The sequence below is a fragment of the Conger conger genome, chromosome 1 (genome assembly GCF_963514075.1).
Source record: "Conger conger chromosome 1, fConCon1.1, whole genome shotgun sequence".
Taxonomy (NCBI): domain Eukaryota; kingdom Metazoa; phylum Chordata; class Actinopteri; order Anguilliformes; family Congridae; genus Conger; species Conger conger.
The window spans coordinates 6910273-6937235 of record NC_083760.1 but is presented as its reverse complement, the minus strand read 5'-3'; the positions used below and the strand labels follow the sequence as shown (position 1 = coordinate 6937235).

The 26963-nt window shown below is 48.8% G+C and overlaps 1 protein-coding gene across 7 annotated transcripts in view; it reads right to left on the bottom strand.

Annotated features, from left to right (window-relative positions):
• Window positions 1-24: 24 nt before the first annotated feature.
• The window catches only part of rbks (ribokinase), a 35518-nt gene continuing 8579 nt past the window's right edge, over window positions 25-26963 (bottom strand). For 6 of the 7 annotated variants that reach the window (XM_061261031.1, XM_061261007.1, XM_061261015.1 and 3 more), the window contains exons 3-9: window positions 23789-23921; window positions 22184-22247; window positions 20926-20988; window positions 19187-19351; window positions 14035-14126; window positions 9838-10026; window positions 25-354 (exon numbers count right to left, since the gene is read on the bottom strand). In XM_061261031.1, the coding sequence (XP_061117015.1) occupies window positions 181-354; window positions 9838-10026; window positions 14035-14126; window positions 19187-19351; window positions 20926-20988; window positions 22184-22247; window positions 23789-23921 (880 nt within the window). In that variant the 3' untranslated portion in view covers window positions 25-180. The remainder of the gene's footprint in view (window positions 355-9837; window positions 10027-14034; window positions 14127-19186; window positions 19352-20925; window positions 20989-22183; window positions 22248-23788; window positions 23922-26963) is intronic. The other variant, XM_061261060.1, reaches the window with a different exon arrangement.

Genomic DNA, 26963 nt, shown 5'->3' with positions numbered 1-26963 from the left:
AATGAAATTAGCATTCACACCAAATAGCTGTAAACTTTTATTTGGAGCGATTTATAAACTTTTGAAAGGAAGACGATTTGTAGCTGATCAGAGGCTGTCCAGCTGACAGTCAGTGATTATCAGTCGTATCTGCCGGAGCTGATTTGAAGCAGGGCGATCTCCCGAGGGTCAGGCCTTCGTTCAGAAGAGCTCCTGTGGTAAGTCCTTCCGGTAGGGGTACGACGTCTGTGTACCAACCCCCTGCACACTCACCGCTGCCACCCGATTGGCCCTGCTCGCCATCTCCTCCAATGGCATTGTGGGATACCGTGCCATGTAGAAGGCCAGAGCACCGATGAAGCTGTCTCCGGCACCCTGTCCAAAAGAACATGGGGGGGAAAAAAAACAAGAAACATGGCTGCATATACAATATAAGCCAACAGACATTATACCAAAGGTCCCAGAAGCAGAGAAAGTGTCCCAGAAGAAGCGTTTTAGTGCTGAATTAAGAGATCGGGAGCCTGTGCCACTAAGCAGGATTATGGAGTTCGCGGAAGAACTGCGCAGAGTAAAACCCAGAATAGTTATTTTTACGTTTCTTCTCCATCTTTTACTCAGTGCAGTTATCCAGCAATCCTGCTGCCTGCTGTATCACAACCTGTCCGGGTTTTACTCTGAACTTACCCAGCTAACTCAGTAATTGGGTTATGTTGTTCTACAATGTGAAGGATGTAGAGGCCCACACACTGCCCTACTGAACAAGCAGATTAACCAGTTTCCCTGTTTTCCCCCAGTCGTGATGTCCCATCGTGTAGATCACCAAACTAATGCAGGTCAACAGGCTGGGTGGCTGAACAATGCCAAGTAATCCACTTTAAATGCTCACAAGAAACAACACAATGAGCGTGTTCTGCAGTGTGTTTTGTTTTAGTCACTGAGACCAGTAGAAAAATAAAAGTTTTTCACAGGATAAGCTCTGCCCAGCCAGTGAACTTAGTTTAGTAAGCAAATGACTAGCCAGTTGTGCAAGACCAGGCCAAGTTCATGTCCCGCAGGGAAATATACTGCTTTACAAGGGAAATGCACTGCCTTCGTAGGCTGAAATTCTGCCCGAGGACTTAATGTCCTCATCATTTTGGCTAAATCTATCCCAGTCAAATAAGAGTCTAAATTAATTGCTTGGTGGAGCACAAGTCTAGGAAACTAGGACAGCCAAGTGCACGCGAGCATTCCACAGGAAATAAGTATTTGTACACAGCCATAGATTTGGACTGAAATGAAACAAAATGCTTGCCCTTAACTTTGGCCTGAAAGTAACTCTTCACAAACTCCATTCCGCAAGGTCGGCAAATTTCCGCGACTCGCAGACCTGTATTTATGAAGGAAACGAGTTCAACCTTTTCAAAAAAAAAATAAAATAAAAAATGCGGGACTCAATTAAGGACACACTTTAGTTGAACTCGGGTCATAAGCACTTGAGTATTTTAAAGGGAGTTTAATCGAGTGAGTAGTGTCCACACACACCACCAGGGGGCGCTCAAACACCTGCCAATCACACAGGTGTTTATTATTTCTCAAGGTCCGCTGTAAAACGCTGCTCGGGGTTTCTGATATCTGGAGGATCCGGTTTGAGAGGCTCAGCTCAGAGGGCTGGCCCTTGTGTGCTCTAAGCCAGACTAAAAGCATCATTGCGGGTTGGTGGAAATGATCCGTTCAGCATGTTATGCACAAAAAGGTGCAACCAAAGTTTAAAAAGGACATCAAACGAACACTGGAGTGGAGAAACACCCACCTGGAAAATGACTACAGAGGGGCTGGGTGTGCGGCCATCCTGATGATTATTGGCTTTCTCGAAGATACACAGGATTTAGGACCTGTAGTTCTGTTATGTGGAAGGAATTTTCTTCCCCCTTTTTTTTTTTTTTTTTACCATCTGTCCAGCTAGTATGTTGTTGTTGCCGATATATTGCGAAATGTCTACATGCAAGCACACGTCTAGTGGCAAATGGAGAAGCCACACGCTACAAGACACAAAACACTTTTTTTTTTTTTTTTTTTAAGCCAATTTTAAATGCCACACAGCAATTAGCGCTTAGAAGGGCTAACAGCAAATGTAGCACAAAAATAAAACATAGCGGAATTAACGGTAGGCACGCCACAATGGTGACCACTGGGCCAAAGCGGTTGCTTCACCATTTTCAGTGTCTGACTGCATGTCTGTCTCACCCAGGGGCATTCTGGGTAGGATTAGGTCAACAGCAGTCGTTGGTGCCGGGCAGAACAGCAGTTGGCCATTATAGGCTGTTTGGGGATAAAATCACAACGGCCTCTGCCTGCCAAGTCAGGGAAGGTAATTCCCCTCAAATACAACATCCCAACATCTGGACTGAGAAACAAAACGCACACAAGTCCTGCTATGTGAGGGCAGCCTGGTCACTGTCTGCTGTTCGGTACAGTATGTGTGTTTGTGTGTGTGTCCATGTCTGCTGTGTGTGCTGTAGTGTGTGTGTGTACCTGTGTGTGTGTCGTTCTGTGTCTGCTGTGTCCGAGCGGTGAGTGTGTATGCGTACCTGTGTGTCTTTCTGTGCCTGTGCTGTGTGTGTGTGTGGCTGTACCATGTAGTGTGTGTATGTGCTATATTATGTGTGTGTGTGTGTGTGTCTGTGCCGTGTGTATTGTGTGTATCTGTGTATGTGTCTTTGTCTGTGCTGTGTCTGTGCTGTGTGCGTGTGTGGCTGCACCATGTAGTGTGTGTATGTGCTATATTGTGTGTGTGTGTGTGTCTGTATTGTGTGTATCTGTGTATGTGTCTTTGTCTGTGCTGTGTGCGTGTGTGGCTGTACCATGTTGTGTGTGTATGTGCTATATTATGTGTGTGTGTGTGTGTGTGTGTGTGTCTGTGCCGTGTGTATTGTGTGTTTCTGTGTATGTGTCTTTGTCTGTCTGTGTCTGTGCTGTGTGTGAGCATGTCTGTGTGGCTGTCCTGTGTGTGTGTGCACGTGTGTGTACTGGAGGAAGGTGACAGACATGTCAGACTCAGACTCCGGTCTAATCCTTAGTCTTCCCAGCAGGCAGTGGGACTCCAGCCCCAGGCAGAGAGTCTGGTCCCTGGCCAGCGGCCCTGTAGGCTGCAGGCCCACTGGGATCTGAGCCTCCATTGTGTGTCTGCGTTATTGATGGAGACACGGGAATGCAGAGAGGCTCGGTGTGTGTGTGTGTGTGTGTGTGTGTGTGTGTGTGTGTGTGTGTGTGTGTGTTCACGGGGGGGCGGTCATTGATGGGAAAGCCTGGTGGAATGTGTCGATGCTCTGCCATTTAACCACAGAGGGCTCTGGTGCTGGTTCTCACAAGCCTAGCTGATTACTCACCGTCCTGTTTTCAACAGCTCAACCCCAGTTCTTCCAGCACCTTCTTCCAGCACCACCCCCACCCCCCCCCACCCCCCCACCGCAGGGGTGCCGCACTGGGGGTAAAGGTCGGAGGTTATACCTCCTTCTGCGGTGGAGGGCTGGAAAAAGTGACCTCCGTGTGGAAAGCATTCATGCACGAGGGAGATACTTCTGACCTCGTGACCGCCTCTCAGTGCTACTGCTCTGCTGCTCACACAGTCCATGTCACTGAAATTGATTTCATTTCTTTTATTTCCCCTGCTGTGAAATCCAGCTATGACCAGCTTGAAATGAACAGCTACCAGCTGTTTCAAAACACAGCTTCAGCTGGTCAGACCATGTTGAGTATGGAGCTGGTCTGAACTGGTCAACCAGCTACCAGCTGTTTCAAAACCTCGCTTGTGCTGGTCTGAACTGGTCAACCAGCTACCAGCTGTTTCAAAACCCAGCTTGAGCTGTTTCTGTTTTTTTCAGCCAGCATTTAAATTATCCATATTTCATTCACAGCCATTTAATTACAGGAGAACCAACAAAATAAAAGGTGGATTACAAACTGTTTGGTTAGTGGCTGATTATAAACTTGCCGCTGTGTGGTGCGCAGGTATAATCCGGGCTGAAATGTTAGAGCTGACTGTTGGTCAATCCTGGCAGGACTATGGGCCCCAGTGGGCAGTGGTATGGGTCTGGAGCAGTAGACATGTTAGACGGGCGGCCGGCAGCGTAGTGGTTAAGGTAAATGACCCGCAAGGTCAGTGGTTCTAATCCCGGTGTAGCCACAATAAGACACACACAGCCGTTGGGCCCTTGAGCAAGGACCCTTAACCCTGCATTACTCCAGGGGAGGATTGTCTCCTGCTTAGTCTCATCAATTGTATGTCGCTCTGGATTAATGCCATTAATGTGATGTAGTGTAGGCGTTCTCCTGACTGTGCTGTCGGTCTCAGCGGCGGCCTGTGCTACATTGAAGCCGGCTCTCGGGGTTAACCGGAAGTCCGGTCACCCGACATGACGAAACCCGTCTCCATGGACACAACCGCACCCAGAGGGAGGGCCTCTTTTCCTGAAAAACCGTGGGCGTGGGATCGACGCCGTTTCCCCGACGATGGGGCTTGAGACATTTCGGGACTTTCTATGTTGCGGCAGCCCGTAGCCTCGTGGCTGAGGTGCATGACTGGGACGTGGAAGGTCGGCGGTATCCTGTAGCCACGATAAGAAGCACACAGCTGTCGGGCCCTTGAGTAATGACCTTAACCCCACATTGCTCCAGGGTGGGGTGGGGTGGGTTGTCCCCTGCTTACTCAAATCAACTGTAAGTCATTTTGGATAAAAGCATCAGCTGTGATGTAATGAGTGGAGCTCAGAGGTCAAAGGTCAGGGGTCAAACTGCTCTTCCTCTGGCACAGAGTGAGCGTGTAGACCTCTCCTCCTGCTACCGCTCCAGACCTGCCCCCCCACCCCTTATGACTGACAGGGGACCCACTGCAGAGAGCAAAGCCCCCGTTTTGTGACTCATACGGTCTCCCCTGATGGGAACGGGGGGGGGGTTCGTTCCGGGTAACTGCACAGTCCGGGTGGCCCCGGTGAATGGGCTTCTGCCCCCGCTTGATCAAAAGCCCCGCTGCGTCTACAGGTTCGGACCCATTAACCCAACCGGCGGCACACAGGCCTGAACAAAGGAACACAGAGAGAGAGAGAGGAAAGACACAAGAGAGCGTGTCAGAGCGATTTCAACATCCGTCCCGATACAAAACAGTGGCTCTCTGTGGTCACGGTTTACAGGAACAGGGCCGTGTGCACAGCTCGGGCAGGAAGTGAGGAGTATCGCAGCCGTCCTGCGATTGGCTGAAATGCACCTTCACACGCGAGCTGACACCGTGCCAAACCAGACCAGCTTCCACAGAACAGAACCTGATCAGACCAGTCTTCTGCTATCGCCACAGGCTGCCGAACGTTTGCAAATTACTGTGCCCTGGTAACCACAGTAATGGACTTAACTTTATGATTTCATTGTGGTTCTGGTATAGGGGTGGCCGACCGTGGTCCGTTCTGGTTTTTGTTGATATACAGAAATTGATCAGTTAAAGTAGCTGATCACACATACACTCAGAAATACAGTCACAGTGGAGGCACATCTTTGTCCTTCAAGGATCACATTTCCCAAATGTACCCTGAAAGTACAGTAATGGTCTCTTTGGGTACAAATGAGTAAATATTCCAAGCAAAAAAGGCACAAATTAATTATATATTGCAGGCTAGGGGTACACTTTTATGTACATATAGGGTACCGCCCCAGTGACAAGCATTTGTACCTTTATTTCTGACAGTGTATCAGAGTGTATCAGAAATCAGATCTCAGCTGGTCTCCCGGGTCTAAAATGGTGGCAGATTTCAAGATTGCAAATTGGAGCAGGTTTTCAGTGCCAGGGTTGGCCAACCCCTGCTCTAATGAGTGACAAACACTTGTAAAACGATCCCTGTCATTGGCTGTGACGGAGGTATGCACGGAGAGGGAGAGAGAGAGAGAGAGAGAGCAGCTCAGATCACCCAGGGAGATGTTGCTAGGCGATGGTGTTCCGTGGTGGGTACCGTGAGGACAGGCTCTGAGTCCGGGGGGGGGGGGCGGGGGCAGGGGCAGGGGCGGGGGTGGGTGACATCTAACTGTCAATCAGGATGTCGCCCGGGCTTGTGGGCCCGGCGGGGGGTACTGGCTCTGGGGGCCACGTTGCCATGACGCAGAGGGCCCAATCCGCTCCTCAGCAGGGGCCCAGGAAGAAAGGCACCGTCCTTTTTAATCAGCCGCCACCTTCCTGCTGCCTCCGATTGATCCGCTCCTAATTCCGGACCTCAGGCTATTTATTCCCCCCCACCCCATCACAACCTCCGTGCGGATGTGTATGATCCAGCCCTGATTGGTGTCCTGAGTCCTGGCCAGAGCCCCACATCTGTCCTGGGGAAGGGGAGGGGGGGTTGGGGCAGTAGACCACCCGTGGGGCTTACTGGAAGTCGTAGTCCATAAAATTAGAGTTAAGACTTCCAGCTAGCCGGCCTCTGAAACAGGGCCACCAGGAGCTGGACTTAATTAAACTGTCTGTGCGTGCGTGTGTGTGTGTCTGTGTGGTGGTGTGTGTGTGGGGGGGGGGGGGGTGCGTGGTACAGGCTTATTATGGAAGTAGTCTGCTTTCTGATTTAATTGCCCTGCCTGGACAGGCACAGTTGAGGATAGCTGGTCTGAACACAGGACATGGGGATGCTGGGAGTTGTAGTCTTAAAAGGCAGAGCAACGTGTGAAGGAAGTTGCCTCACGATCCGCTGTGTAAGAAAAATAAACATTAACGCCACACTTCCTGTGGTGGCACCAGTCATGTTTTCGCTGTTGCATCATGGGTGAAAGGAGCGGGCATTTGCCAGACCGCCCAACCCCCCCCCCCCCCCCCCCGGATCCGCTTGCGTGTCAGAACGGAGCACCGTACGCAGTGCGCCCTGCGGAAACCGGGCCCAGGCAGAGCCGCAATGGCTTCCCCCCTCAATGAGCGCGGCGGTCAAGTGACTCAGCCGGCTGATAGGAGCGCGGCCTCTTCCTCCTCCAATCACGGCTTGCGCGGTCTCACCTCTCACCACCGGCGTGGAGGGGGGGGGCGTGGTGGTGGTGGTGGGGGTGGGAGGGAGTAGTGGATCCAGGATTTTCACCGTTTCAACCACCGCCGATGAACTTCGCCGAAGATACAGAGCGTAAGACTCAGCTGTTCTTTTTTAAAAGAGCTGTTCTCCATTACGGACAGAGACGGACAGAAACAGCTGAGTCTAGCCACCGAGATACAAATCTGGGAACTGTGTGTTTTTTTTCTTTTTTCTTTTTGCAAGTAGTTAAAAAAAAAAAAAAAGAGGGAGGGAGAGGGGAAAAAAAAAAATCCAACTTACTGGAAAGTAGGATTATGGCTTTCCAAACGAAAAGTTAAACAAGCCAGAATTTATGGCTTTGGCAGCTCCCATCAAAGAGGCAGAGAGCTCAGCGACAATAGTGGGCCTGACCCCAGGGCCTCGCGGCTGAGTGCTGACAGCACAGAGGGGGGGGTGAGTCACGGGGCGGGGGGGGGGGGGGGGGAGGTTATGTTCGCCCGAGGGCTCGGCCGTGACACACACACACGCACACACACACACACACACACACACAGACAGACGCTGCGTGCGTGGCTCTCTGGCCCAAACTCCCGGCTGCACTCCCGACGTTTCGGGCGAGTTTCCCCCCTGGGCCCGGCCCCAGCAGGCTGGCTGGGAGGAAGGGAGGGAGGGAGGGGTTAGCGGTGGATGTCATTCGCCGATTCGTAAGCCAACGTGAAGGGTGGACCGGATGCCCAATCCCGGGGCTGACGGGAAGGTCACATGACCCAGAAACAACCGAAGACCCCGCAGACCAGGCCCACAAACACTGCGCCGTGCAGAAATCCTCTGGTGTCAGTCCCGTGCCAGGTGTCATCGAGACGGCCCGTCTGGTCTGATGGGCTAACAGGACCGAGAGAGGGTTATTTCGGGACAGGGGTCTGAGACACCCGGCAGGGGTCTGTTTCTCGACCCACTGGGGACCCACTGTGGGTGCTGCCTTTGGTTCCGACCAGGTTACGATAAGTGGTTGTCTGGTAGTCGGGAGGGTTGCCGGTTCGATACCCTGCCCCGGGTGTGTCAAAGTGTCCCTCAGCAAGAGGGACCCAACCCCCAAATTCTCCTGATGAACTGATCGGTGCCTCGGATGGCAGCCTTTCACCATTGGTACTGGCGCGCGTGCGTGTGTGTGTGTGGGAGGCATCAATTATAAAACACTTTGGACAAAAGTGCTATATAAACACAGTCCATTTGCCATAAGAGAGGAAAGCATTTTTGCACGCTTTGTCAATCTGGTGGTAACTGTGCGTCACTATCGCAATAAACTTCTAGCCGTTCTACTGTCCTGACCGCTGTTGTGTAAAAGCTGCCACAGGAGTATCGCTCTTCCTTTATAAAAAACGATTACCTCACCGCCATTACAACAAAAACGAGAACAACACTTTCCGTTTCTGCAGAATCGAGGCGTTCGAACGGCGCTGGGGAAGTGCAGAGTTCACTGCGGTCGACGTGTGAACGCGTACCTTCCCCCCCCTCGCCGTGAGCGCGTTCGTCGAACGCCGCTGGGAATTCACGAACACTCGCAGGCACCGAGTGGAAGTGTCTGCTGACGACAAAGGCCCGCTGATATCGCCTCGAAATGAGTCAACCCGCGAGGGCTGCATCGGGAAGTGGAACCGAAGCCGTTCATTTGCCCCCCCCCCCCCCGAAGCCTGATTAAATCTTTTAAACCTCAGGAGAGTGAGAGAAACCATTTGTAAAAACCATTAGCGGCGACGCTTGGGCAATCTAGCCCGTCGCTCCTGTGCAGAATTGCGTTCGTGTAGTGGAGGGGGGGGGGGGGGGGGTGGCTTTGCACGTCACAAGCTGTGTCATTCTCACACGAGCGTCACAGACGCCAGAGCACATTGAAGAAGTTTCCCTTTTTCATTCAGGCAAATGTCTGGGTCACTTTGTCGGGGTTTTTTTTTTTTTTTTTTTTTGAGTTTCATTGAATTCTTTTTTTCAGTTTATGAAGAAAGCGCAATTCACATTTCCTCCCTCCCCTGCGGTGCACACTGAAAGATGTCAAATGCGGTGACTTTTTGACTTTTGCTTTGATGCAGCCACATTACATTGCTGGCATTTAGCAGACTGGCGTTTATCGTACAACTTACACAACTTACTTTTATTTTTTTTTATCTATACAGCTGGACATATACTGAAGCAATTCAGGTTTGAATCCTTGAGCAAGGCCCTTAACCCTGCATTGCTCCAGGGGAGGATTGTCTCCTGCCTAGTCTAATCAACTGTACGTCGCTCTGGATAAGAGCGTCTGCCGAATTCCATTAATTTAATGTAGTGTAAGAAGACGTTTGTGTGCTTTTAAGTACCAGAAACAATCTCTGTCCAGTTTTACATGTCCATTCTCCAGTGACTCTCATGAGCTTTACCAAGAACAGCCTGTTTTAGGGACTGTGGGTTTGGACACTGTCACACTGTCTTTATAGCACCTTCAACTCCTTTTTAATCCACATAGTAAGGGAAATGTAATTTTCCATAGTATGGGACCTTTAAGGGTAGAACATATACCTCATATAATTCATACCTGGGAATCGAACCCACGATCTTGTGGTTACAAGCCTAGTTCCCTACCCATTGTACTACACTTTCACAACTAACTTTCAGCTCCTACTAACTCTCTGTTTTTGTCATGGTCAGTAGAGATACTGTACCACTTGTGTCGTTATAGATCACAGTTCCGGAGCCTTAGCGGTCCTGAACAAGGCCCCACCGTTCCTCTATTTGGCTCGCACTCGTCTGAATACGCGAAAGGGGAAACCGGGCTGGACCCAGTTCGTTTTGTTTGGCGGTCGGGACGCGCGGGTCTTACGGTCGTGTCCAATGCGGTGACCGGCGCCGTGGCGACGTGTCGGGGGGCGGGGTCCCGCGACGACAGCACCACGCAGCCTTGGGGTCCCAGGGTCACGATGACGGAGCCACAGCCCCGCCGAAGAAGCTCCGCCCCCACCCTCCCAGCATCCTCCACACTGCTCACAGCCACGCCCGTCAGCAGCTCTGCCTGTGGGAGGGGAGGGGTCAGTCAGTACAGACAGAGCTAAGGTGTGTGTGTGTGTGTGTGTGTGTGTGTATACAGTGCATCCGGAAAGTATTCACAGCGCTTCACTTTTCCCACATTTTGTTAAGTTACAGCCTTATTCCAAAATGGAATAAATTCTTTTTTTTTCTCAAAATTCTACACACAACACCCCATAATGACAACATGAAAGAAGTGTTTTTTTTAATTTATTACAAATTAAAAACTAAGAAATCACATGTACATAAGTATTCGCAGCCTTTGCTCAATACTTTGTTGATGCTCCTTTGGCAGCAATTACAGCCTCAAGTCTTTTTGAATATGATGCCACAAGCTTGGCACACCTATCTTTGGGCAGTTTCGCCCATTCCTCTTTGCAGCACCTCTCAAGCTCCATCAGGTTGGATGGGGAGCGTCGGTGCACAGCCATTTTCAGATCTCTCCAGAGATGTTCAATCGGATTCAAGTCTGGGCTCTGGCTGGGCCACTCAAGGACATTCACAGAGTTGTCCTGAAGCCACTCCTTTGATATCTTGGCTGTGTGCTTAGGGTCGTTGTTCTGCTGAAAGATGAACCGTCGCCCCAGTCTGATGTCAAGATTGCTCTGGAGCAGGTTTTCATCCAGGATGTCTCTGTACATTGCTGCGTTCATCTTTCCCTCAATCCTGACTAGTCTCCCAGTTCCTGCCGCTGAAAAACATCCCCACAGCATGATGCTGCCACCACCATGCTTCACTGTAGGGATGGTATTGGCCAGGTGATGAGTGGTGCCTGGTTTCCTCCAAACATGACGCCTGGCATTCACACCAAAGAGTTCAATCTTTGTCTCATCAGACCAGAGAATTTTGTTTCTCATGGTTTGAGAGTCCTTCAGGTGCCTTTTGGCAAACTCCAGACGGGCTGCCATGTGCCTTTTACTAAGGAGTGGCTTCCGTCTGGCCACTCTACCATACAGGCCTGATTGGTGGATTGCTGCAGAGATGGTTGTCCTTCTGGAAGGTTCTCCTCTCTCCACAGAGGAACACTGGAGCTCTGACAGAGTGACCATCGGGTTCTTGGTCACCTCCCTGACTAAGGCCCTTCTCCCCCTATTTCTCAGTTTAGACGGGTGGCCAGCTCTAGGAAGAGTCCTGGTGGTTCCGAACTTCTTCCATTTATGGATGATGGAGGCCACTGTGCTCATTGGGACCTTCAAAGCAGCAGAAACTTTTCTGTACCCTTCCCCAGATTTGTGCCTCGAGACAATCCTGTCTTGGAGGTCTACAGACAATTCCTTTGACTTCATGCTTGGTTTTTGCTCCGACATGCACTGTCAACTGTGGGACCTTATATAGACAGGTTTGTGCCTTTCCAAATCATGTCCAACCAACCACAACTGAATTTACCACAGGTGGACTCCAATTAAGATGTAGAAACATCTCAAGGTTAATCAGTGGAAACAGGATGCACCTGAGCTCAATTTTGAGCTTCATGGCAAAGGCTGTGAATACTTATGTACATGTGATTTCTTAGTTTTTTATTTTTAATTAATTTGCTAAAATGTCAAAAAAAAACTTCTTTCATGTATGTCATTTCATGTTGTCAAAATGAATTTATTCCATTTTGGAATAAGGCTGTAACATCATAAAATGTGGGACAAGTGAAGCGCTGTGAATACTTTCCGGATGCACTGTATGTACAGTGTGTATGTAAATGTGCATATGTGTGTGTGTGTGTATGTGTGTGTGTGTACAATGTATGTACAGTGTGTGCATGTGTGTGTATATGTACAGTGTGTATGGATGTGCCTGTGTGTGTGTGTGTGTGTCTGTGTGTGTGTTTACTCTAATGCTTATATTTGTGTATGTGTGTGCATGTGTCTGTGTGTGCACATTTACTCTTGTGCCTATATTTGTGTGTGTACAGTGTATGTACTGTGTGTGTGTGTGTGTGTGTGTGTGTCTATGCGCATTTACTCTTGTGCCTATATTTGTGTATGTGTGTGTGTGTGTGTGTGTGTGTGTGCACGCACTTGTGCCTGTATTTGTGTGTGTACAGTGTATGTACTGTGTGTGTGTGTGTCTATGCACGTTTACTCTTGTGCCTATATTTGTGTATGTGTGTGCGTGTGTGTGTATGTACTGTGTGTATGTACTGTGTGTGTGTACAGTGTGTGTACTGAGTGTGTGTGTGCACGCTTGTGCCTATATTTGTGTACAGTGTATGTACTGTGTATGTGTGTGTACAGTGTGTGTGTGAGTGTGTGTGTGTGTATGTACTGTGTGTGTGTACAGTGAGTGTGTGTGTGTGTATGTACTGTGTGTGTACAGTGTGTGTGTGTGTATGTACTGTGTGTGTATGTGTGTGTGTGCGTGTGCGTGTGTATAGTGCGTGTGTACAGTCTATGTACTGTGTGTGTGTGTGTGTGCGTGCGTGTGTACAGTCTATATACTGTGTGTGTATGTGTATGTATGTGTGTGTGTACAGTGTGTGTGTAGTCTATGCACTGTGTGTGTATGTGTGTGTGTGTGCGTGCGTGTGTGTGTGTGTACAGTGCGTGTGTACAGTCTATGTACTGTGTGTGTATGTGTGTGGGCTACACTTAACGAGCCCCTGTGCTGTCCCATTAAAAAACTAACGGGCGACAGTAACAGCTACCCGTCCATCACTTCTACCCGTAGCCTCCACATGACCCTCAGACCACACAGGACGCCAGTGAGAGTTACCCCCCCTCCACACCTGCCCCCACCTGGGGACCCTCCCTGTGTGGAGGGGCAGATGAAAACAGGGTTATCTCTAATAACCCTTTAAGAGCTCACCTCCCTGGTGAACCCCCCACCTCCTCATCTGGAAGGAGATCACGCCAGCGTGCCCATCATGAGCTCAGGTTTGCTTCAGATGTTTGCTTTCTTGAGGTATGGGGAGGGGGGGGTGGTTTTATGTTCTCGCTTTTGCGATGGACTGACTAACAGATGGCAGTAGGACAGTTTGGCTGATCGACTCTCACTTTCATGTGTCCACCCGCATACCCACCCCTTACCACATCAAAGTGCCCCCGAGAGACCGTACCCCCCCCCCCCCCCGCTGAACCCCAAGCCCCCCCCCCCACGATCGCTGAGTCACCCCACACACATCTGCCCCCTTGTTTTCCACACAAGAACACTTTCCATCCTTCACTCTCTCCATTCATCAACGCTGACAGCCGAGGTGTTTCGTGCACGTAAAAAAAAAAAAAAAAAAAAAAAAGTCGAAGAAGAACAAACAGCTTTGATTGAAGAAAAAAACAAAAAAAACAGGGGTTACGGGAAAGAGCGATCGTCCCACACCTGAGGTGCGTTAACCTGTGACAGCTGCGCTCGTAATGGGACGGGCGTGTCGCTACCTGCCCCTGTGGAATGCCTGCCCCGTGCTTCCAAAAACCCATGCCCCCCACCCCCCCATCACCGGAACGCACCGTCAGGAGAGGTGCTCCAACCTAAAAGGTGAGCTCCCTGATGACTACCCATGGACCCCAGTGACAGGCTACACACCACAGGGCCCGCACAAACCAAGAGGCCAAAACCGGACTTAGCTTTTCATGTCAATTTCCTGGTCCTGTTGAGAGACGGTGCTCACAAGTGCCACTGCACAAAATAATACAAAGTCATAATTTTTTTTCCCCCACAAGAAAAAAAATCTGTGTTTTTTTCTTCATCTAACATCTCCCCATGTGCCACTATTGTGTTATTAGGACAATTCAGCAATGCTTTGTGGGACAGATTGATTACGTCTCTCTCTCTCTCTCGCACACTTAGTGGAGGAGCCGCGGCTTCCCTACTGCGCTGTCTCTGGCTCCAAACTGTAGAACATGCCGGTACCGGGAAAGTTTACTTCCTGGGTTTCAAATCGCTTTTCACAAACCCATGGATAGTCAGTGGGCGACATAACAGGCGCTTGATCCATACTACTTCTCCAGGCTTCGGTATGAACCCACCACTCTGTTTGCTAGAAGAAGCGCCCCCAGTCCCCTCCTACCTCGGACTCATTGCAGCAGAAGACGTCGGAGCGACTGTAGAAGTCTGGGTCCAGGTCTGCGATTGCAGGCGCAGGGTTGAAGATGGTCTTCACTGTCGGGAGAAACGCAGAGAAACAGTGTCTCACAATCTGCACAACACAAACACGTTTTAACGGGACAGTTCACTTTCTGGGGTGTATTGACATTACCTCTGTTTTAGTGCACGTTTATTGACTGGCTCACACAGCTTTTGTGTGCAATGAAGGGCATTTTAGATGCAGTTTTTTGGCTGGTATGGGGCATTTTGGGGTTTGTGGTCTATCCAAACAAATACACTTAAAGTAACTCCAAAGCAAGGTATATAGCACAGTAAAGATGCTGTACATACAAACACATTAATTCTAATGTGACTGGAGACATACGCTACTCTCCAAGCTCCTCTAGAGTCACTCAAACTGCAGTAACTTGCTTTTGGACCAGCAATCATAAAATCTGGACCACAAATCCAAATCTAGCCCTGGTTCTCTTTTCTCCCAGGTAAATTACCTGAACAACTAGTGCTACTGAGTGGCAGACTGTCATCGGCAACACACCACTCCCAGGTAACGAGATGGTGGAAAACCGGCAGTTCTCGGACCCTGAGGTGACCGTGACTTGCCGATCCCTTCTTTAGACCGTGCCGTTGACAAGCCAGCGAGTCAGAAACGTACTTAAATATCTAAAACACATCCTCCGTCACACACAAAATCTGTCCGGGCCAATCAAAAACGGAAATGATTTGATAAGCCCCAGAAATCGACCGATGCGCCCAGGCAGCAGCAGCAGCAGCGGCAGTGGTGACCTTTCACCTCCAAAGGCTGTGAGTCACACGGCAGTGATGATGTCACAGAGGCTGTGTTCTTTTCGCCCACCTCGCTGTTTACCATCGCAGAGCGTGTGACTCGGCGCAAACGGGAACAAGACAAGCGGCTATTTCAGCAGAACCACGGGAGGAAAAGACTTGTGTGCAGGTGTTTTACCTCAAAAAAAAAAAAAAGCTATCAGCAAAACAGAAGTTCAAACACTAGAAAAATTCCTGCACATTTCCAGACTGATTTTTACTGGAATCTTAAAATAACCTTTGTACATCAGACTAATTTTAGCGAGTTACATTTTCCTTAAAGATGTCAAGGATGTGCAGGAGTGTTACAAATTGAATCGGTATCTCAAGTATTTCAAGATTTTTGTGTGTGTACGAGTTCTGATTTGCACTTTAGTGTACTTCGCTTGGGATAAGAGCATCTGCTAAATGACTATAATATACAGTCTGTGTCTGTGTTTGTTTGTGTATGAATCAATGAATCTGTGTGTATGTGTACGTGTGTGTGTGTGTGTGTGTGTGTGTGTGCGCATTTGTGTGTGTTTGTGTGAAACTTCCGCCGTGAGGTTTCCGAGAGGCTCTTTCTAGTAAAAGTACGAGAGTGCGTCAGTCGCCGCGGCCCCGACAGCGTCACAAAGTCGTCACGCGGAACGCAAAAGCGCGAGAGGGCTGCAGGAAACGGAGTCGTACACCCTGTCCTTCCTCCTTTCGCAGGGGGGGGCCAGGAATTCGTCCTTAGCGGCAGATCAAAGGCCAGGAGCCCGGGCCGTGCGTAGCGCAACCGGGGGCCCGACCAATCGCGTCACGGGGCCCCCGGAAACCACAGATGATGCGCTCGGATGCTCGGAGATGCAATCTCGGCGTGTTACTTCCTCCGCGTCGAGAGCCGCTAACGCTCTCTGCTCCCCGCTATCTCAGCGTCGCCCCAAACCACCGCGGCTGAGGCCACGGGGAGAGATGCCGATCGCAACAAATCTGTTATTTTCCTGACGCTTTGATCCAAAGCGACTTACAGTTGATATAGTCTGAGCAGGGGCAGAAATTATGGTCAGCATTAGGGTCAGTTTTCGAGGTAGGGAGGGTAAAGGAGGCACTGTAAGGGTCTTTGTTTTAAGGATGGCAACCCCCCCCCCCCCCCGGAGTAATGTGGGGTTAAGGGCCTTGCCCAACAGTTGTGCATATCTTAATGTGGCGACACCAGGTCTTGAACCACCAACATTCTGGGTCCCAGTCACGTACCTTAGCCACTAGGCTACAGACTGCCCATGAGCTGAACCCTTGGGAGAACAGGCTCAGTTTTGGAAGAAGCAGTTTTGAGCTGTATAGATATAGCTGGGTTAGTTGTAAATCAACTATGCTTACATCTCACTCTTGTTCCCAATCAAATGCTACATTCATGTACTATACAGAGCGGCCTGTAGCGTAGTGGTTAAGGTACATGACTGCCAGACAGTCGTTGGGCCCTTGAGCAAGGCCCTTAACCCTGCATTGCTCCAGGGGAGGATTGTCTCCTGCTTAGTCTAATCAACTGTATGTCGCTCTGGATAAGAGCGTCTGCCATTAATGTAATGTAATGGAATGGAATGTAATATATTAACCCTATGGCTTTGGGAATAGTTTTGCGGAACAGAACTCATTACTTTGATGTAAAGCTCTTTCAATTGAACTGAATTGAAATGGATGAAAAAGGGGAACAACAAAACATTTGAGGAAGGAGATCCATATGTGGTTACACAGGCATTAATGTGGTGAAGACCTACAGCTTTAACGGGCTACAGTTTTCAGTCCTAGTTCATAAAACCAACACTCGACTATACACATGTAAAACGAAGCCAAGAAATACCACACTCTGTAAAACAAAACTACATTCATACGTTTTATTTCCTAAGGGCCTGGGATGTCACAAAGACACACTGTGTATGTGAGTTGCTGACACTGTGAACATCCACACTGCTGACTGGAGTACAAGTTTCAGGTATTAGTTTCCAGATGTTAGCAGTTTGGTGCGTCTGGTTTGACTGGCCCGTGTGGTGGCTAACATCTGGAGGCCTGTTGGCCCCACAACCACACCTCCTATTATTGGAATCCACGTGGTCTGATCCTTTGATCCCCCTCCCCTCCTCAAACCCCCCCCTCCCCCAAAAAAAGTCAAGCCTGAAGTCCACACATGTGGGGATGTTGTTAATAGAGCTGTTTCTACAGGACTGTGAATGGCTAGGGCAGAGAGAGAGAGGGGGAGAGAGAGATGGACTGACAAAGAAACAGAAAGAGAGACATACTAACAGAGAAACAGAGTGAGAGAGAGATGGAGAGTAAGAAACAGAGAACAGACAGAGTGAGAAATAGAGAAAGAAAGAGACATACTGACAGAGAAACAGAGGGCGAAAAGGGTAGAGAGCAAGAAACAGGGAGAAACAAAGAAAAACAGTGAGAAAAAGAGAAAGAGAGCGAGAGAGAAAAAAGGGGCAGAGTGAGGGAGAAACAGACAAAGTGAGAGAGACAGAGAGAGAGAAACAGACAGAGGGACCACACAAACACAAGTCACATCCAACTGTTAGAAGTGCATTATACGGCCTTAATAGGCCTTGTGTGAAGTAAAATGGCAGTTCCCATAGCACTGAGGTTGGAGAGGAATCCCACAGCGGGTATGACAACTTTGAGGGACCACGTAATCAGACAGTCCGGTTGACCCCGCAATTAACCTGAGAAAAGTGTGTGGAAAAGCTGACGGTCCTCACTAACCGGGTAAAACCAGAGAAAAGTGTGTGTGGAAAAGTTGACGGTCCTCACTAACTGGGTAAAACCGGAGAAAAGTGTGTGTGGAAAAGTTGACGGTCCTCACTAACTGGGTAAAACCGGAGAAAAGTGTGTGTGGACAAGCTGACGGTCCTCACTAACTGGGTAAAACCGGAGAAAAGTGTGTGTGGACAAGCTGACGATCCTCACTAACTGGGAAAAAACGGAAAAAAGTGTGTGGAAAAGCTGTTTAAACCCGGGGACACCAGGGCTTGCCACACAGTACCAGCTCGGAGCTTACATCCTACATATCGTGAAAAAAAAAAAAAAAAGACGTTTTTTTTTTAATCTGTCAGATGCTGAGCGACTGGCCCTCGGAGGCGTTCAGGGGAGCCGCAGACTTTCAATCCCGTCCATTAGCGCGGCAGCAGAGGCGGCGTTCGCGGTAAACTCCCGGGCGTTTAACACACACACGGGCGCTCGCAGCTCGCGGATACCGCCAACGCGGGACGCCATCTGCATTAACCATCTGCAGACGGCCCGACCCGCGTCATTCGCCCCTGACGAGCGGGGCTGGCGCGGGAAGCTGTGAGCCTCCGACCGAACGGGGAGACGTACAGTAAAAAGGGAGGTGAAAAAATCACAGTAAAAACCGCCGGGGCGCCCTGCTTCCTCTGCAAAAGTGCAATGTGGAAGTTCAAGCCAAAAACATGTTCAATTATTGTTCGTCGTTATGCGTTGTGATTTATTCGTTTACACGTAATTTGGCGGGCCTTAACTTGTTTGTCCTGTCGTTTAAGCACGTTTTTAAGTTTTTCCTTCTTTTTTTTTTAACTGATAGAGGGAAAAAGGAAATGTGTGTGTGTGTGTGTGTGTGTGTGTGTGTGTGTGTTCGTCCGTGTCTGTCTGTGTGTGTGTGTGAGAGAGAGAGAGAGAGAGAGAGAGAGAGAGAGAGAGAGAGAGAGAAAGAGCATAGAGAATGGGAAAGCATTAGAGACACAGAGAGAAAAGGAAGAGAGAGAGAGTGGGTCTGAAATGTTTTGACATTTGTACTTCACTTTGACTCATGAACAGTGTTACTGTTTTTCCCTTCACACACAGCTTAGCAAGTTACTGTTTGTGATGGTTCAATTCCTCAAACCGCACTTGCGATGACAAAATGTGATATTTGAGTGCAATTATGAGTCAGTGTTAAAGACAAAAGCCGAGTGAACCCTGAACAGATACAGATTAATCTTTTGAACATGAGGCAGGAAGACTGACTATGGCTCTGTTGAGCCATAAATGCTGTGTTAAACAGACACTAGGCAGCGGCCACACAGTATTCATTCCCTTTAATAGAGAGACAGACAGACAGACAGACAGAGAGGAGGAAAGATTGACCCTGTTTTTCCTAGGCCATACAGTACATACGTACGTCCTTGTAAGAGACAGACAGACAGGCAGGCAGGCAGGCAGGTAGACAGAGAGATGGACAGATCGAGACAGATAAATAGGCAGACAGAGGGACAGCCAGGCAGACAAGCAGGCTGAGAGGCAAGCAGACAGATAGACAGGCAGACAGACATACAGCTCACCCTGTCTCTCCTGGGCCATACGCAGGGCCTGCAGTGAGGTTTCTGGGCTGATTTCCAGCTGGCAAATTAGCACCTTGGCCCCGCCCATTGCTGGCCCTGCCCCCTGTAGCTCCTTGTCCCCCAGCATCATGTTGGCCCCGGCAACGATCACGATGGCGTTCTCTCCTGTGGACACACACCGCATCAGCCCAAACTGACACATATGCACACCATACACACATATGCACACACACACACACTTACACACACACACACACACACCACACATATGCACATGCACGCATATACACACACCACAGACACATATGCACACACACACACATATACACACACATATGCACATACACACACCACAGACACATATGCACATGCACACACATATACACACACCTCACACCACAGACACATATGCACATGCACACACACATATACACACACATATGCACCTACACACACACACACCACACACATATGGACACCACACACACATAAACAGACACATCACACACACATATACACACCTACACACACACACTTATGATCAAAAACAGTCCTGAAGCTGTCAGTACTGGCTATAGGCAACACATCTCCAAGAGCACAGCGACCATGCACACGAGCACACACACACACACACATATGCTCGCACACACACACACACACACACACACACCGTGTAGCTGCTCTATAGACACAGGCCGCAGAGGAAACACTACTGTGTACCATCACAAACACAGGAAAACACAAATCGTTTTCCTCAGAAGCGTCCGCACACGCAAGGTCCGTCCGCAGGAAGTCATTAAACTCCTTATTCCCACAGAGGAACATTCCCACGGAAACCTCGGACACCCCATAATATCGCTTGGTCAAGGTCCAGCTCATTCCTGCCCCCAGAAACATAGCTCCCACTCCCCTGTGCCACTGTCTCTGGCCCACAGTGGGCAGTGTACACACACATGCCACCCTCTCAGGCCAATCCAGGTCACAACAAAACAGCTCAGGGTGAAATTATACCCCATAATGCACAGGGTGTGTCTCCCCCCACAGCTGTAATCTGCGTGTAATCTTTGTTATGCCGCGATATCATTACACTGGCACATATACTTCCACAGTTGAGGGTGAGTTTCAAGTCTTGGCTCAACCTCCTTTGGGGGGGGCACTGTTTTTATGGGAACACTGTTCTTATGGGGACATTGTTCTTATGAAGACACTATACTTATGGGGACACTGTTCTTATGGAGACACCGTTCTTATGGGGACATTGTTCTTATGGAGACTATACATATGGGGACACTGTTTTTATGGGGACATTGTTCTTATGGCGACACTATACATATGGGGACACTGTTCTTATGGGGACATTGTTCTTATGGAGACACTATACTTATGGGGACACTGTTCCTATGGAGACACCGTTCTTATGGGGACATTGCTCTTATGGAGACACTATACTTATGGGGACACTGTTTTTATGGGAACACTGTTCTTATGGGGACATTGCTCTTATGGAGACACTATACTTATGGGGACATTGCTCTTATGGAGACACTATACTTATGGGGACATTGCTCTTATGGAGACACTATACTTATGGGGACATTGCTCTTATGGAGACACTATACTTATGGGGACATTGCTCTTATGGAGACACTATACTTATGGGGACATTGCTCTTATGGAGACACTATACTTATGGGGACATTGCTCTTATGGAGACACTATACTTGGCTCAAGCTCTTCACCTGCGTCGTTGACGATGATCGAGGCAGCTCCGGTCGCCGCTTTGTCCGTCTGTCCGACAAACTCTGCAGGGAGAAATAGAGAACGAGACGTCACTGGCAGGATGCTGGTGCGGGTGTACGCCGATTCTTCAAAATGGCCTCTACCTGTACACTGTGAGCTCCATAATGTTTGGGACAAAGTCTGTTTTTTTTTTTCTTTCTTGATATGGCTCTGTACTCCACAATTTTAGATTTGTAATCAAACACTTCCCATGGGGTTAAAATGCATGTTATCAGCTTTTATCTACGAGTATTTTATGGATTCACCATGTACAAATGACACCACTTTCTGTACATAAGCCTTCAATGTCATGTGCCACGTGCTGACCTACAATCAAGGTCAGAGCTAAGAGGTCAAACTGATCCTAGATCAGGGGCCTGCATTGAAAAAGAATCCCAGAGTAGCCTTTCAGCCTCACTGGAAGCAATGGCCTCAAGAAGCAAGTGGAAAAAAGATAGTTGTGTCACTGCAAGGGTAATTTTCTTAATTGATTCTTAATTGACAATGCGTGTTAACATGAAGACAATCACATGATTACAAATAACCTTTTAGTGTTAATCCTTATTACTATTAGACCACTTTCTGAATTAAGTGCTTACTCTAAGTCTTTCTCTCTCCCAGCAGACAGACAGCCTTTGACCTTAATGTCTCTGCTTTTCAGCTAGCACATTCCGGTCTTACAGCAAGATCAACAAGGGGCATTCAGAAGACAAAATACTGATAAATGTTAGTGGCCAGCTTCATGTCTTTTTGTTTTGGTAAAGCCCCCCCCCTTCGGGAAAAGTGTGTATAAGAGTCTTAACTATGTCTGATTCAAATCAGAAAGCCGGTAAGCTTTCTCACTTTCTGTTATTTCTTCGCAAATAAAAACGAAAGTTAAACTCAAGTATCGCCATTTTTCTTTTTACTGGGATCTGTTTCATCAGACGACGCTCACCTGTGAAATGTTAAAAAGGGCATTTTTCCCTAAATGTGTCAGCAGGCAGCAGCTGTAGCCCTAACCCCCACTGCGACACTGAGGATCCAAACGCAGAGAGGTCATTCCACTATCAGTGCGAAAAGCACGGCAACGTTTTTTAACGGTAACCTATGGCAACTGTGCCAAAGCCACAGCTGCAGCCAACCAACACCTGCGGGACAAGAGTAAAACAAACAGCAGCCCAGGTGGTGTGGATTTTACGAGCCTTAACTACTCAAGAGTAGCAGAGAGGTCCATACCTGTGGATACGCCGTTGTTCTTAAAGTTCTGGATGTAGTTGTCTCCGAAGAAGTCTTTTCCCACCTTGAAAGAAAGTTAAAGACAAAGTTAAAGCCGAGGTGCTACAGCACCCGCCAGAAAGCTGACACAAAAAAAACCTGTTAAAACTCCTCAGCCGGCAACTTCCAACGCCGCAACTCCTAAACTCGTAACCTTCACGTTTATGATTTCTCTCTGCTAATCTTTCTTCTGCAACCAAAAAACCACCTTCGCATCAAAGCCTGCTGTAAAGATAGACGGGCCTCGGTGGAATTCACGAGGAGCCGGAGAGCCCTAACCGCTGCGCGGGTCCCGCTACGCGAACCGCACCGCAGCGATGATGAGCCAAGCCTGGGAGATACGCTGACCCCGCCCAAACGCGTCCTCCTGGCCACTGATTCTATCTGCCCCCCTGGCTCTGCCAGGTGTCCTGATCGGTGTAGGGGGGTGCTGTGCGCCCCCCGGGCCCGCTTTCATCCCGCCCCGCGCCGCCCGGCCCGGCCCGGCGCCCCCGGAACGGGAGCGTCTCCCGAATCTGCCAAAGACGGGATTTCTGAGGCGACCCCTCGCCTCCCCGGCCCCTCCCGCCTTTGAAGCGCGCTCTCACCGCGTCTCCGGGAGAAGAAAAAAAAAAACCGACGAGTCTATTTCCGTTCCGTTTCATCCGCCTGGAGACGTCTCCGCGTATTGATCACTCGCCTCCTGCATCCGATGAACTCGCGAGGCGCGGAAACTTTTCACTTCGTTTAATACTTCTCGGGCCCGAAACTTTTGTGGAGAGCTTTTCGATTGTCATAGAGAACACACTGTTCTTATGGGGACACTTCCTATGGAAACACTGTTCTTATGGGAGACACTGTTCCTATGCAGATACTGTTCTTATGGGATCATTGTTCCTATGGGGACACTGTTCTTATGGGTACACTGTTTGTATGGGAACACTGTTATTATGGAGACATTGGTCTGCTCCGGCCTACTGGTACAGGCTCTCCTGATCTCCTGATCCAGCTGTGATTGTAGAGCAGGGCTGCCCAACTCTAGAGAGATCTTTAGCTGTTGAATGACATCTGCTTTGTTAGAGGTGGAGTGAAAAACAAACAGGTCTCCAGGAACAGGGTTGGGCAGCCCTGCTGTAGAGGTTCTCAAGGGCAGTAACGACCGTCATGGTCACGTCATGGCAACCTATACCCTATGACTGATGGCATCGTTCGTGTGTATCGAGCAGACGGAAGGAACTCTGAGCAATATTTGTTCATGTGACTCATCGTGTCTCTGGAAGGACCGCAGGTTGCTGTGCAACACACCGAACATTCCAATGCTGACATAACAACCATTGCCGGTAACTGAAAGACACTGTGACGGTAATGGAATTTTTCTAATATTGTCAAAAAAAAAAAAAAAAAACTTACTCTTCAAAGGGTTAAATTAACAAATATTTAACATTATTTTATGACGCACATTTTGCTGTGTATATTCCCGGTGAGGGAGTGAATGTCGGGGTGTTTAGATCAGAAGGCTGTCGTTTTTGGAGGAGGGTCAGTAGGGCAGCAGGGTGACTGGAGCTGTGCTCTGCACCGGTACGGTACCTTGCAGACCATGGTGGTTCTGGCCCCCAGGCGGGCGGCTTGGACGCACTGGTTGGCTCCCTTTCCGCCGAAGCCGATGAAGAACTTGTGCCCGTGGATGGTCTCTCCAGCCTTCGGCAGCCGTGGAGCCTGGCTGGGGGAGACACGCGCATCTGAGCACAGCGTGGATACTCTACACGCTGACCCTCGAGTTCCCGAGCAGTGTTAGGGGGAGAGTTGCCGGTTTGAATCCGGGAGATGGGCGCTGCAACAATACAATGGCTTTGGAGTAAGGTCCTTGAGCAGAACAACTCCAGCTCCTTGTCAGAAACAAACTCACAAACGCAATCTCAATGAAGAACCGCTTGAGGTTTTGACAACGAGCGGCTAGACCAATGGCGAAAGACACTTAAGATTGACTCCGCCCCCTTGCCATTCTTCAATGCAATCTTTTACCTATTAATTTCCATGTCCCACAATTGTAGACTGCCCTTAGTATTCTGCCATTATTTACAATTTTAACCCAATTACATGTCAAATCTAACAGATAAGGCTATCAGTGTCACTCAGTCCTATGAGTCACTCAGACTGCAGCAATGATAGTCAAAGCAGACTGCCTGGTCTTGTTGTGATACACATGTCAAAGTTACGACAAGGCTACTGTGTCACAGCTAATTTTACGCATCTTTGACCTGTCTCACAGGAAGTGACCTTCACCCAGGAGCTATGCACTTCCTGTTTAGAGATGGCACTGGGCGATGGGTGACCGTGCCATCTGTTTCTCTCCGATCCGAACCCCACTGCGATTACTCACACCGAGAGGAGAAAATCCACACTCACAAAAACAAGTCCTCTGGTCTGGCCCCGGTCCAATCTCCCAGGTCAACGAGTTTGTTGATGTCAAATAAGCAGCGATAGACTTGTTTTTCTCCTGTTACTATCAAGATCTGTGACTGCGTGGGTGTGCGTGCGCGAGTGCATGTACGCATGTCTGTGTGTGTGAGATTGTGTGTGAGTGTGCGTGAGTGTCTGAGTGTATGTGTGCGTGTGTGTGTGCTGTTGCATGTGGTCAGGATAGAGGTACTTACAGTAACTCAATTTAAAAACATGGCTTGTTGTTTTCCAAGACTTCCAGTAACAATGTTCTGGATAAAAGTGATGTTGTTGTTTTGATAGGCTAGGGCGCACATAACCGCATAAATTCTTAGCCAGCGTGCCACTTAAAACTTCTAAGACACCTTTGCCGTGCTATAATTAACATTATGGTAAGCTTCTCTGGAGTTCCACATAATACGACTATAAATCAGGCACACTTAAACAGATATGAATATTATATATTTTTATTATTTTAATATTATATCTGCTCACTCACTGCCCATTTTCTGCCTAAGTCTGAAGACTCATCTTTAAACACAACAAAGTTAACTCCTTTGAGAGGTCCTGTCCCATCCACTGTAATGCGTGGTTATTTGCGTTACTGTCACCTTCCTGTCTGCTTCGACCAGTCTGGCCCTTCTCCTCTGACCTCTCTAATTACCAACACATTTTTGCCCATAGAACTGCTGCTCACTGGATGTTTTTTGTTTTTCGCACCATCCTCTGCAAACTCTCGAGACTGCTGTGTGTGAAAATCACAGGAAGTGTCTGAAACTACCCTGTCTAGCACAAACGATCATTCAATGGTTAAAGTCACATTTCTTCCCCATTCTGACATTTTGTCTGAACAAGAGCTGAACCTCTTGACTACGTCTGCATGCTTTTATGCATTCAGTTGCTGCCACATGATTGGCTGATTAAATATTTGCATTAACAAGCTGCTTTACAGGTCTACCTAATAAAGTGCTCATTGAGTCTATATTTTAACTTATTAACTGTAAATATTTAGAAGGCGGAAAAAATGAAATTGAGTAGGCTCCCCAGCTGTTGTATTCCAATCTCGGGTAAAGTGGAGGGTTGAGACTCTCTTTCATCTTTAAAAAGTGTAGATGGAAACAATGGCTCTCTGTTAACCTGAAAACCCCACAAAAAAACCCAGTGATGTAAACCTACATTCTTCAGACTAATAAATCATTAACCATAGAGCAAGACCACTGAGCACAATAACGCTATTAACTGACTAACCAGCGTGGGAACTGTGAAAATAAGAACAGCCGACTCTAATTCTAATGTATACGCTGTCTAGTACAGGATATCTAAAAGTGTCAAGGGGACTCTCTCCCCCTGTTTCTCTCTCTCCACAGTTTTAGGGTGTAATGTATTGGGATGGTTTTTGGAATTGTTTTGTTTTTTGTGTCATTAGATTAGGTATTTCTGTGGTTGCATCGTGAAATACCAGTTGAGTAAATATGAGGTGTTGCTCACATAGAGACCTGATGATGAGGTTAAAATAAAAGATTATCTAAGCTCTCTCTCTCTCTCTAACAGTCACACACACAGAAACAACAGGACACTTTGAGGGGGGGGGGGGAAAACTAGTCAGAATATGCGTCATGGGGCACAGACTTGTATTTTGAGAAAGGAAAGGTTTTGAGGAAGTAGATTGGCAGTAAGACAGACACACAGACAGAGAGAGAGAGAGAGAGAGAGAGGGAGAGTCCGTGCACTTTCACACACTTTCGCACCGATCTCAGAGTCACCTGTCTCTCAGCACGCGCGCACAGCGCCCGCGGGGACCCCGCCCGCACCCCTCCGCTCCCCACCCCGGCCCCTCAGACGCCCCTCAGGGCATCCGAGCGTGGCACTACCCCTGCCTCTCCTCTCCCAGTCTCGTGCAGACAGAGAGACAGCGGGCCTTTGTCTGCAGGAAGGTGAGCGATGGGCTGAGTAAGCCCCCCTCCAGACACTGGGCCCTTGTTCGCTCCTCCGGCGAAAAACACACAACGCATCCAAACCTTCGCTTTCTCACACCGCTGCGCAACAAGGTAACAGGTGTTCCGGTGACATTGGCTGACGCACCCCGTGTTTTCTCGGTGGTTTTTTTTCTTTTTCTTTTTTTTTATAGCCTAAGCACAATGCTAAGGTAAAAGTGAGAGACGGCGTTGAAGCTGCACTATAATTAAAAGATGACGAATCGCGTTTGTGAATGCCCCTCGACGTGTTTGTCCGAATCCATGGGAAAGGTTCAACCGTGAATCAGGTGGTCTTCCGCTCACATTTCCTCCAAAATGCCAAAGCACCCATCCTTCGGGTGAGGCTT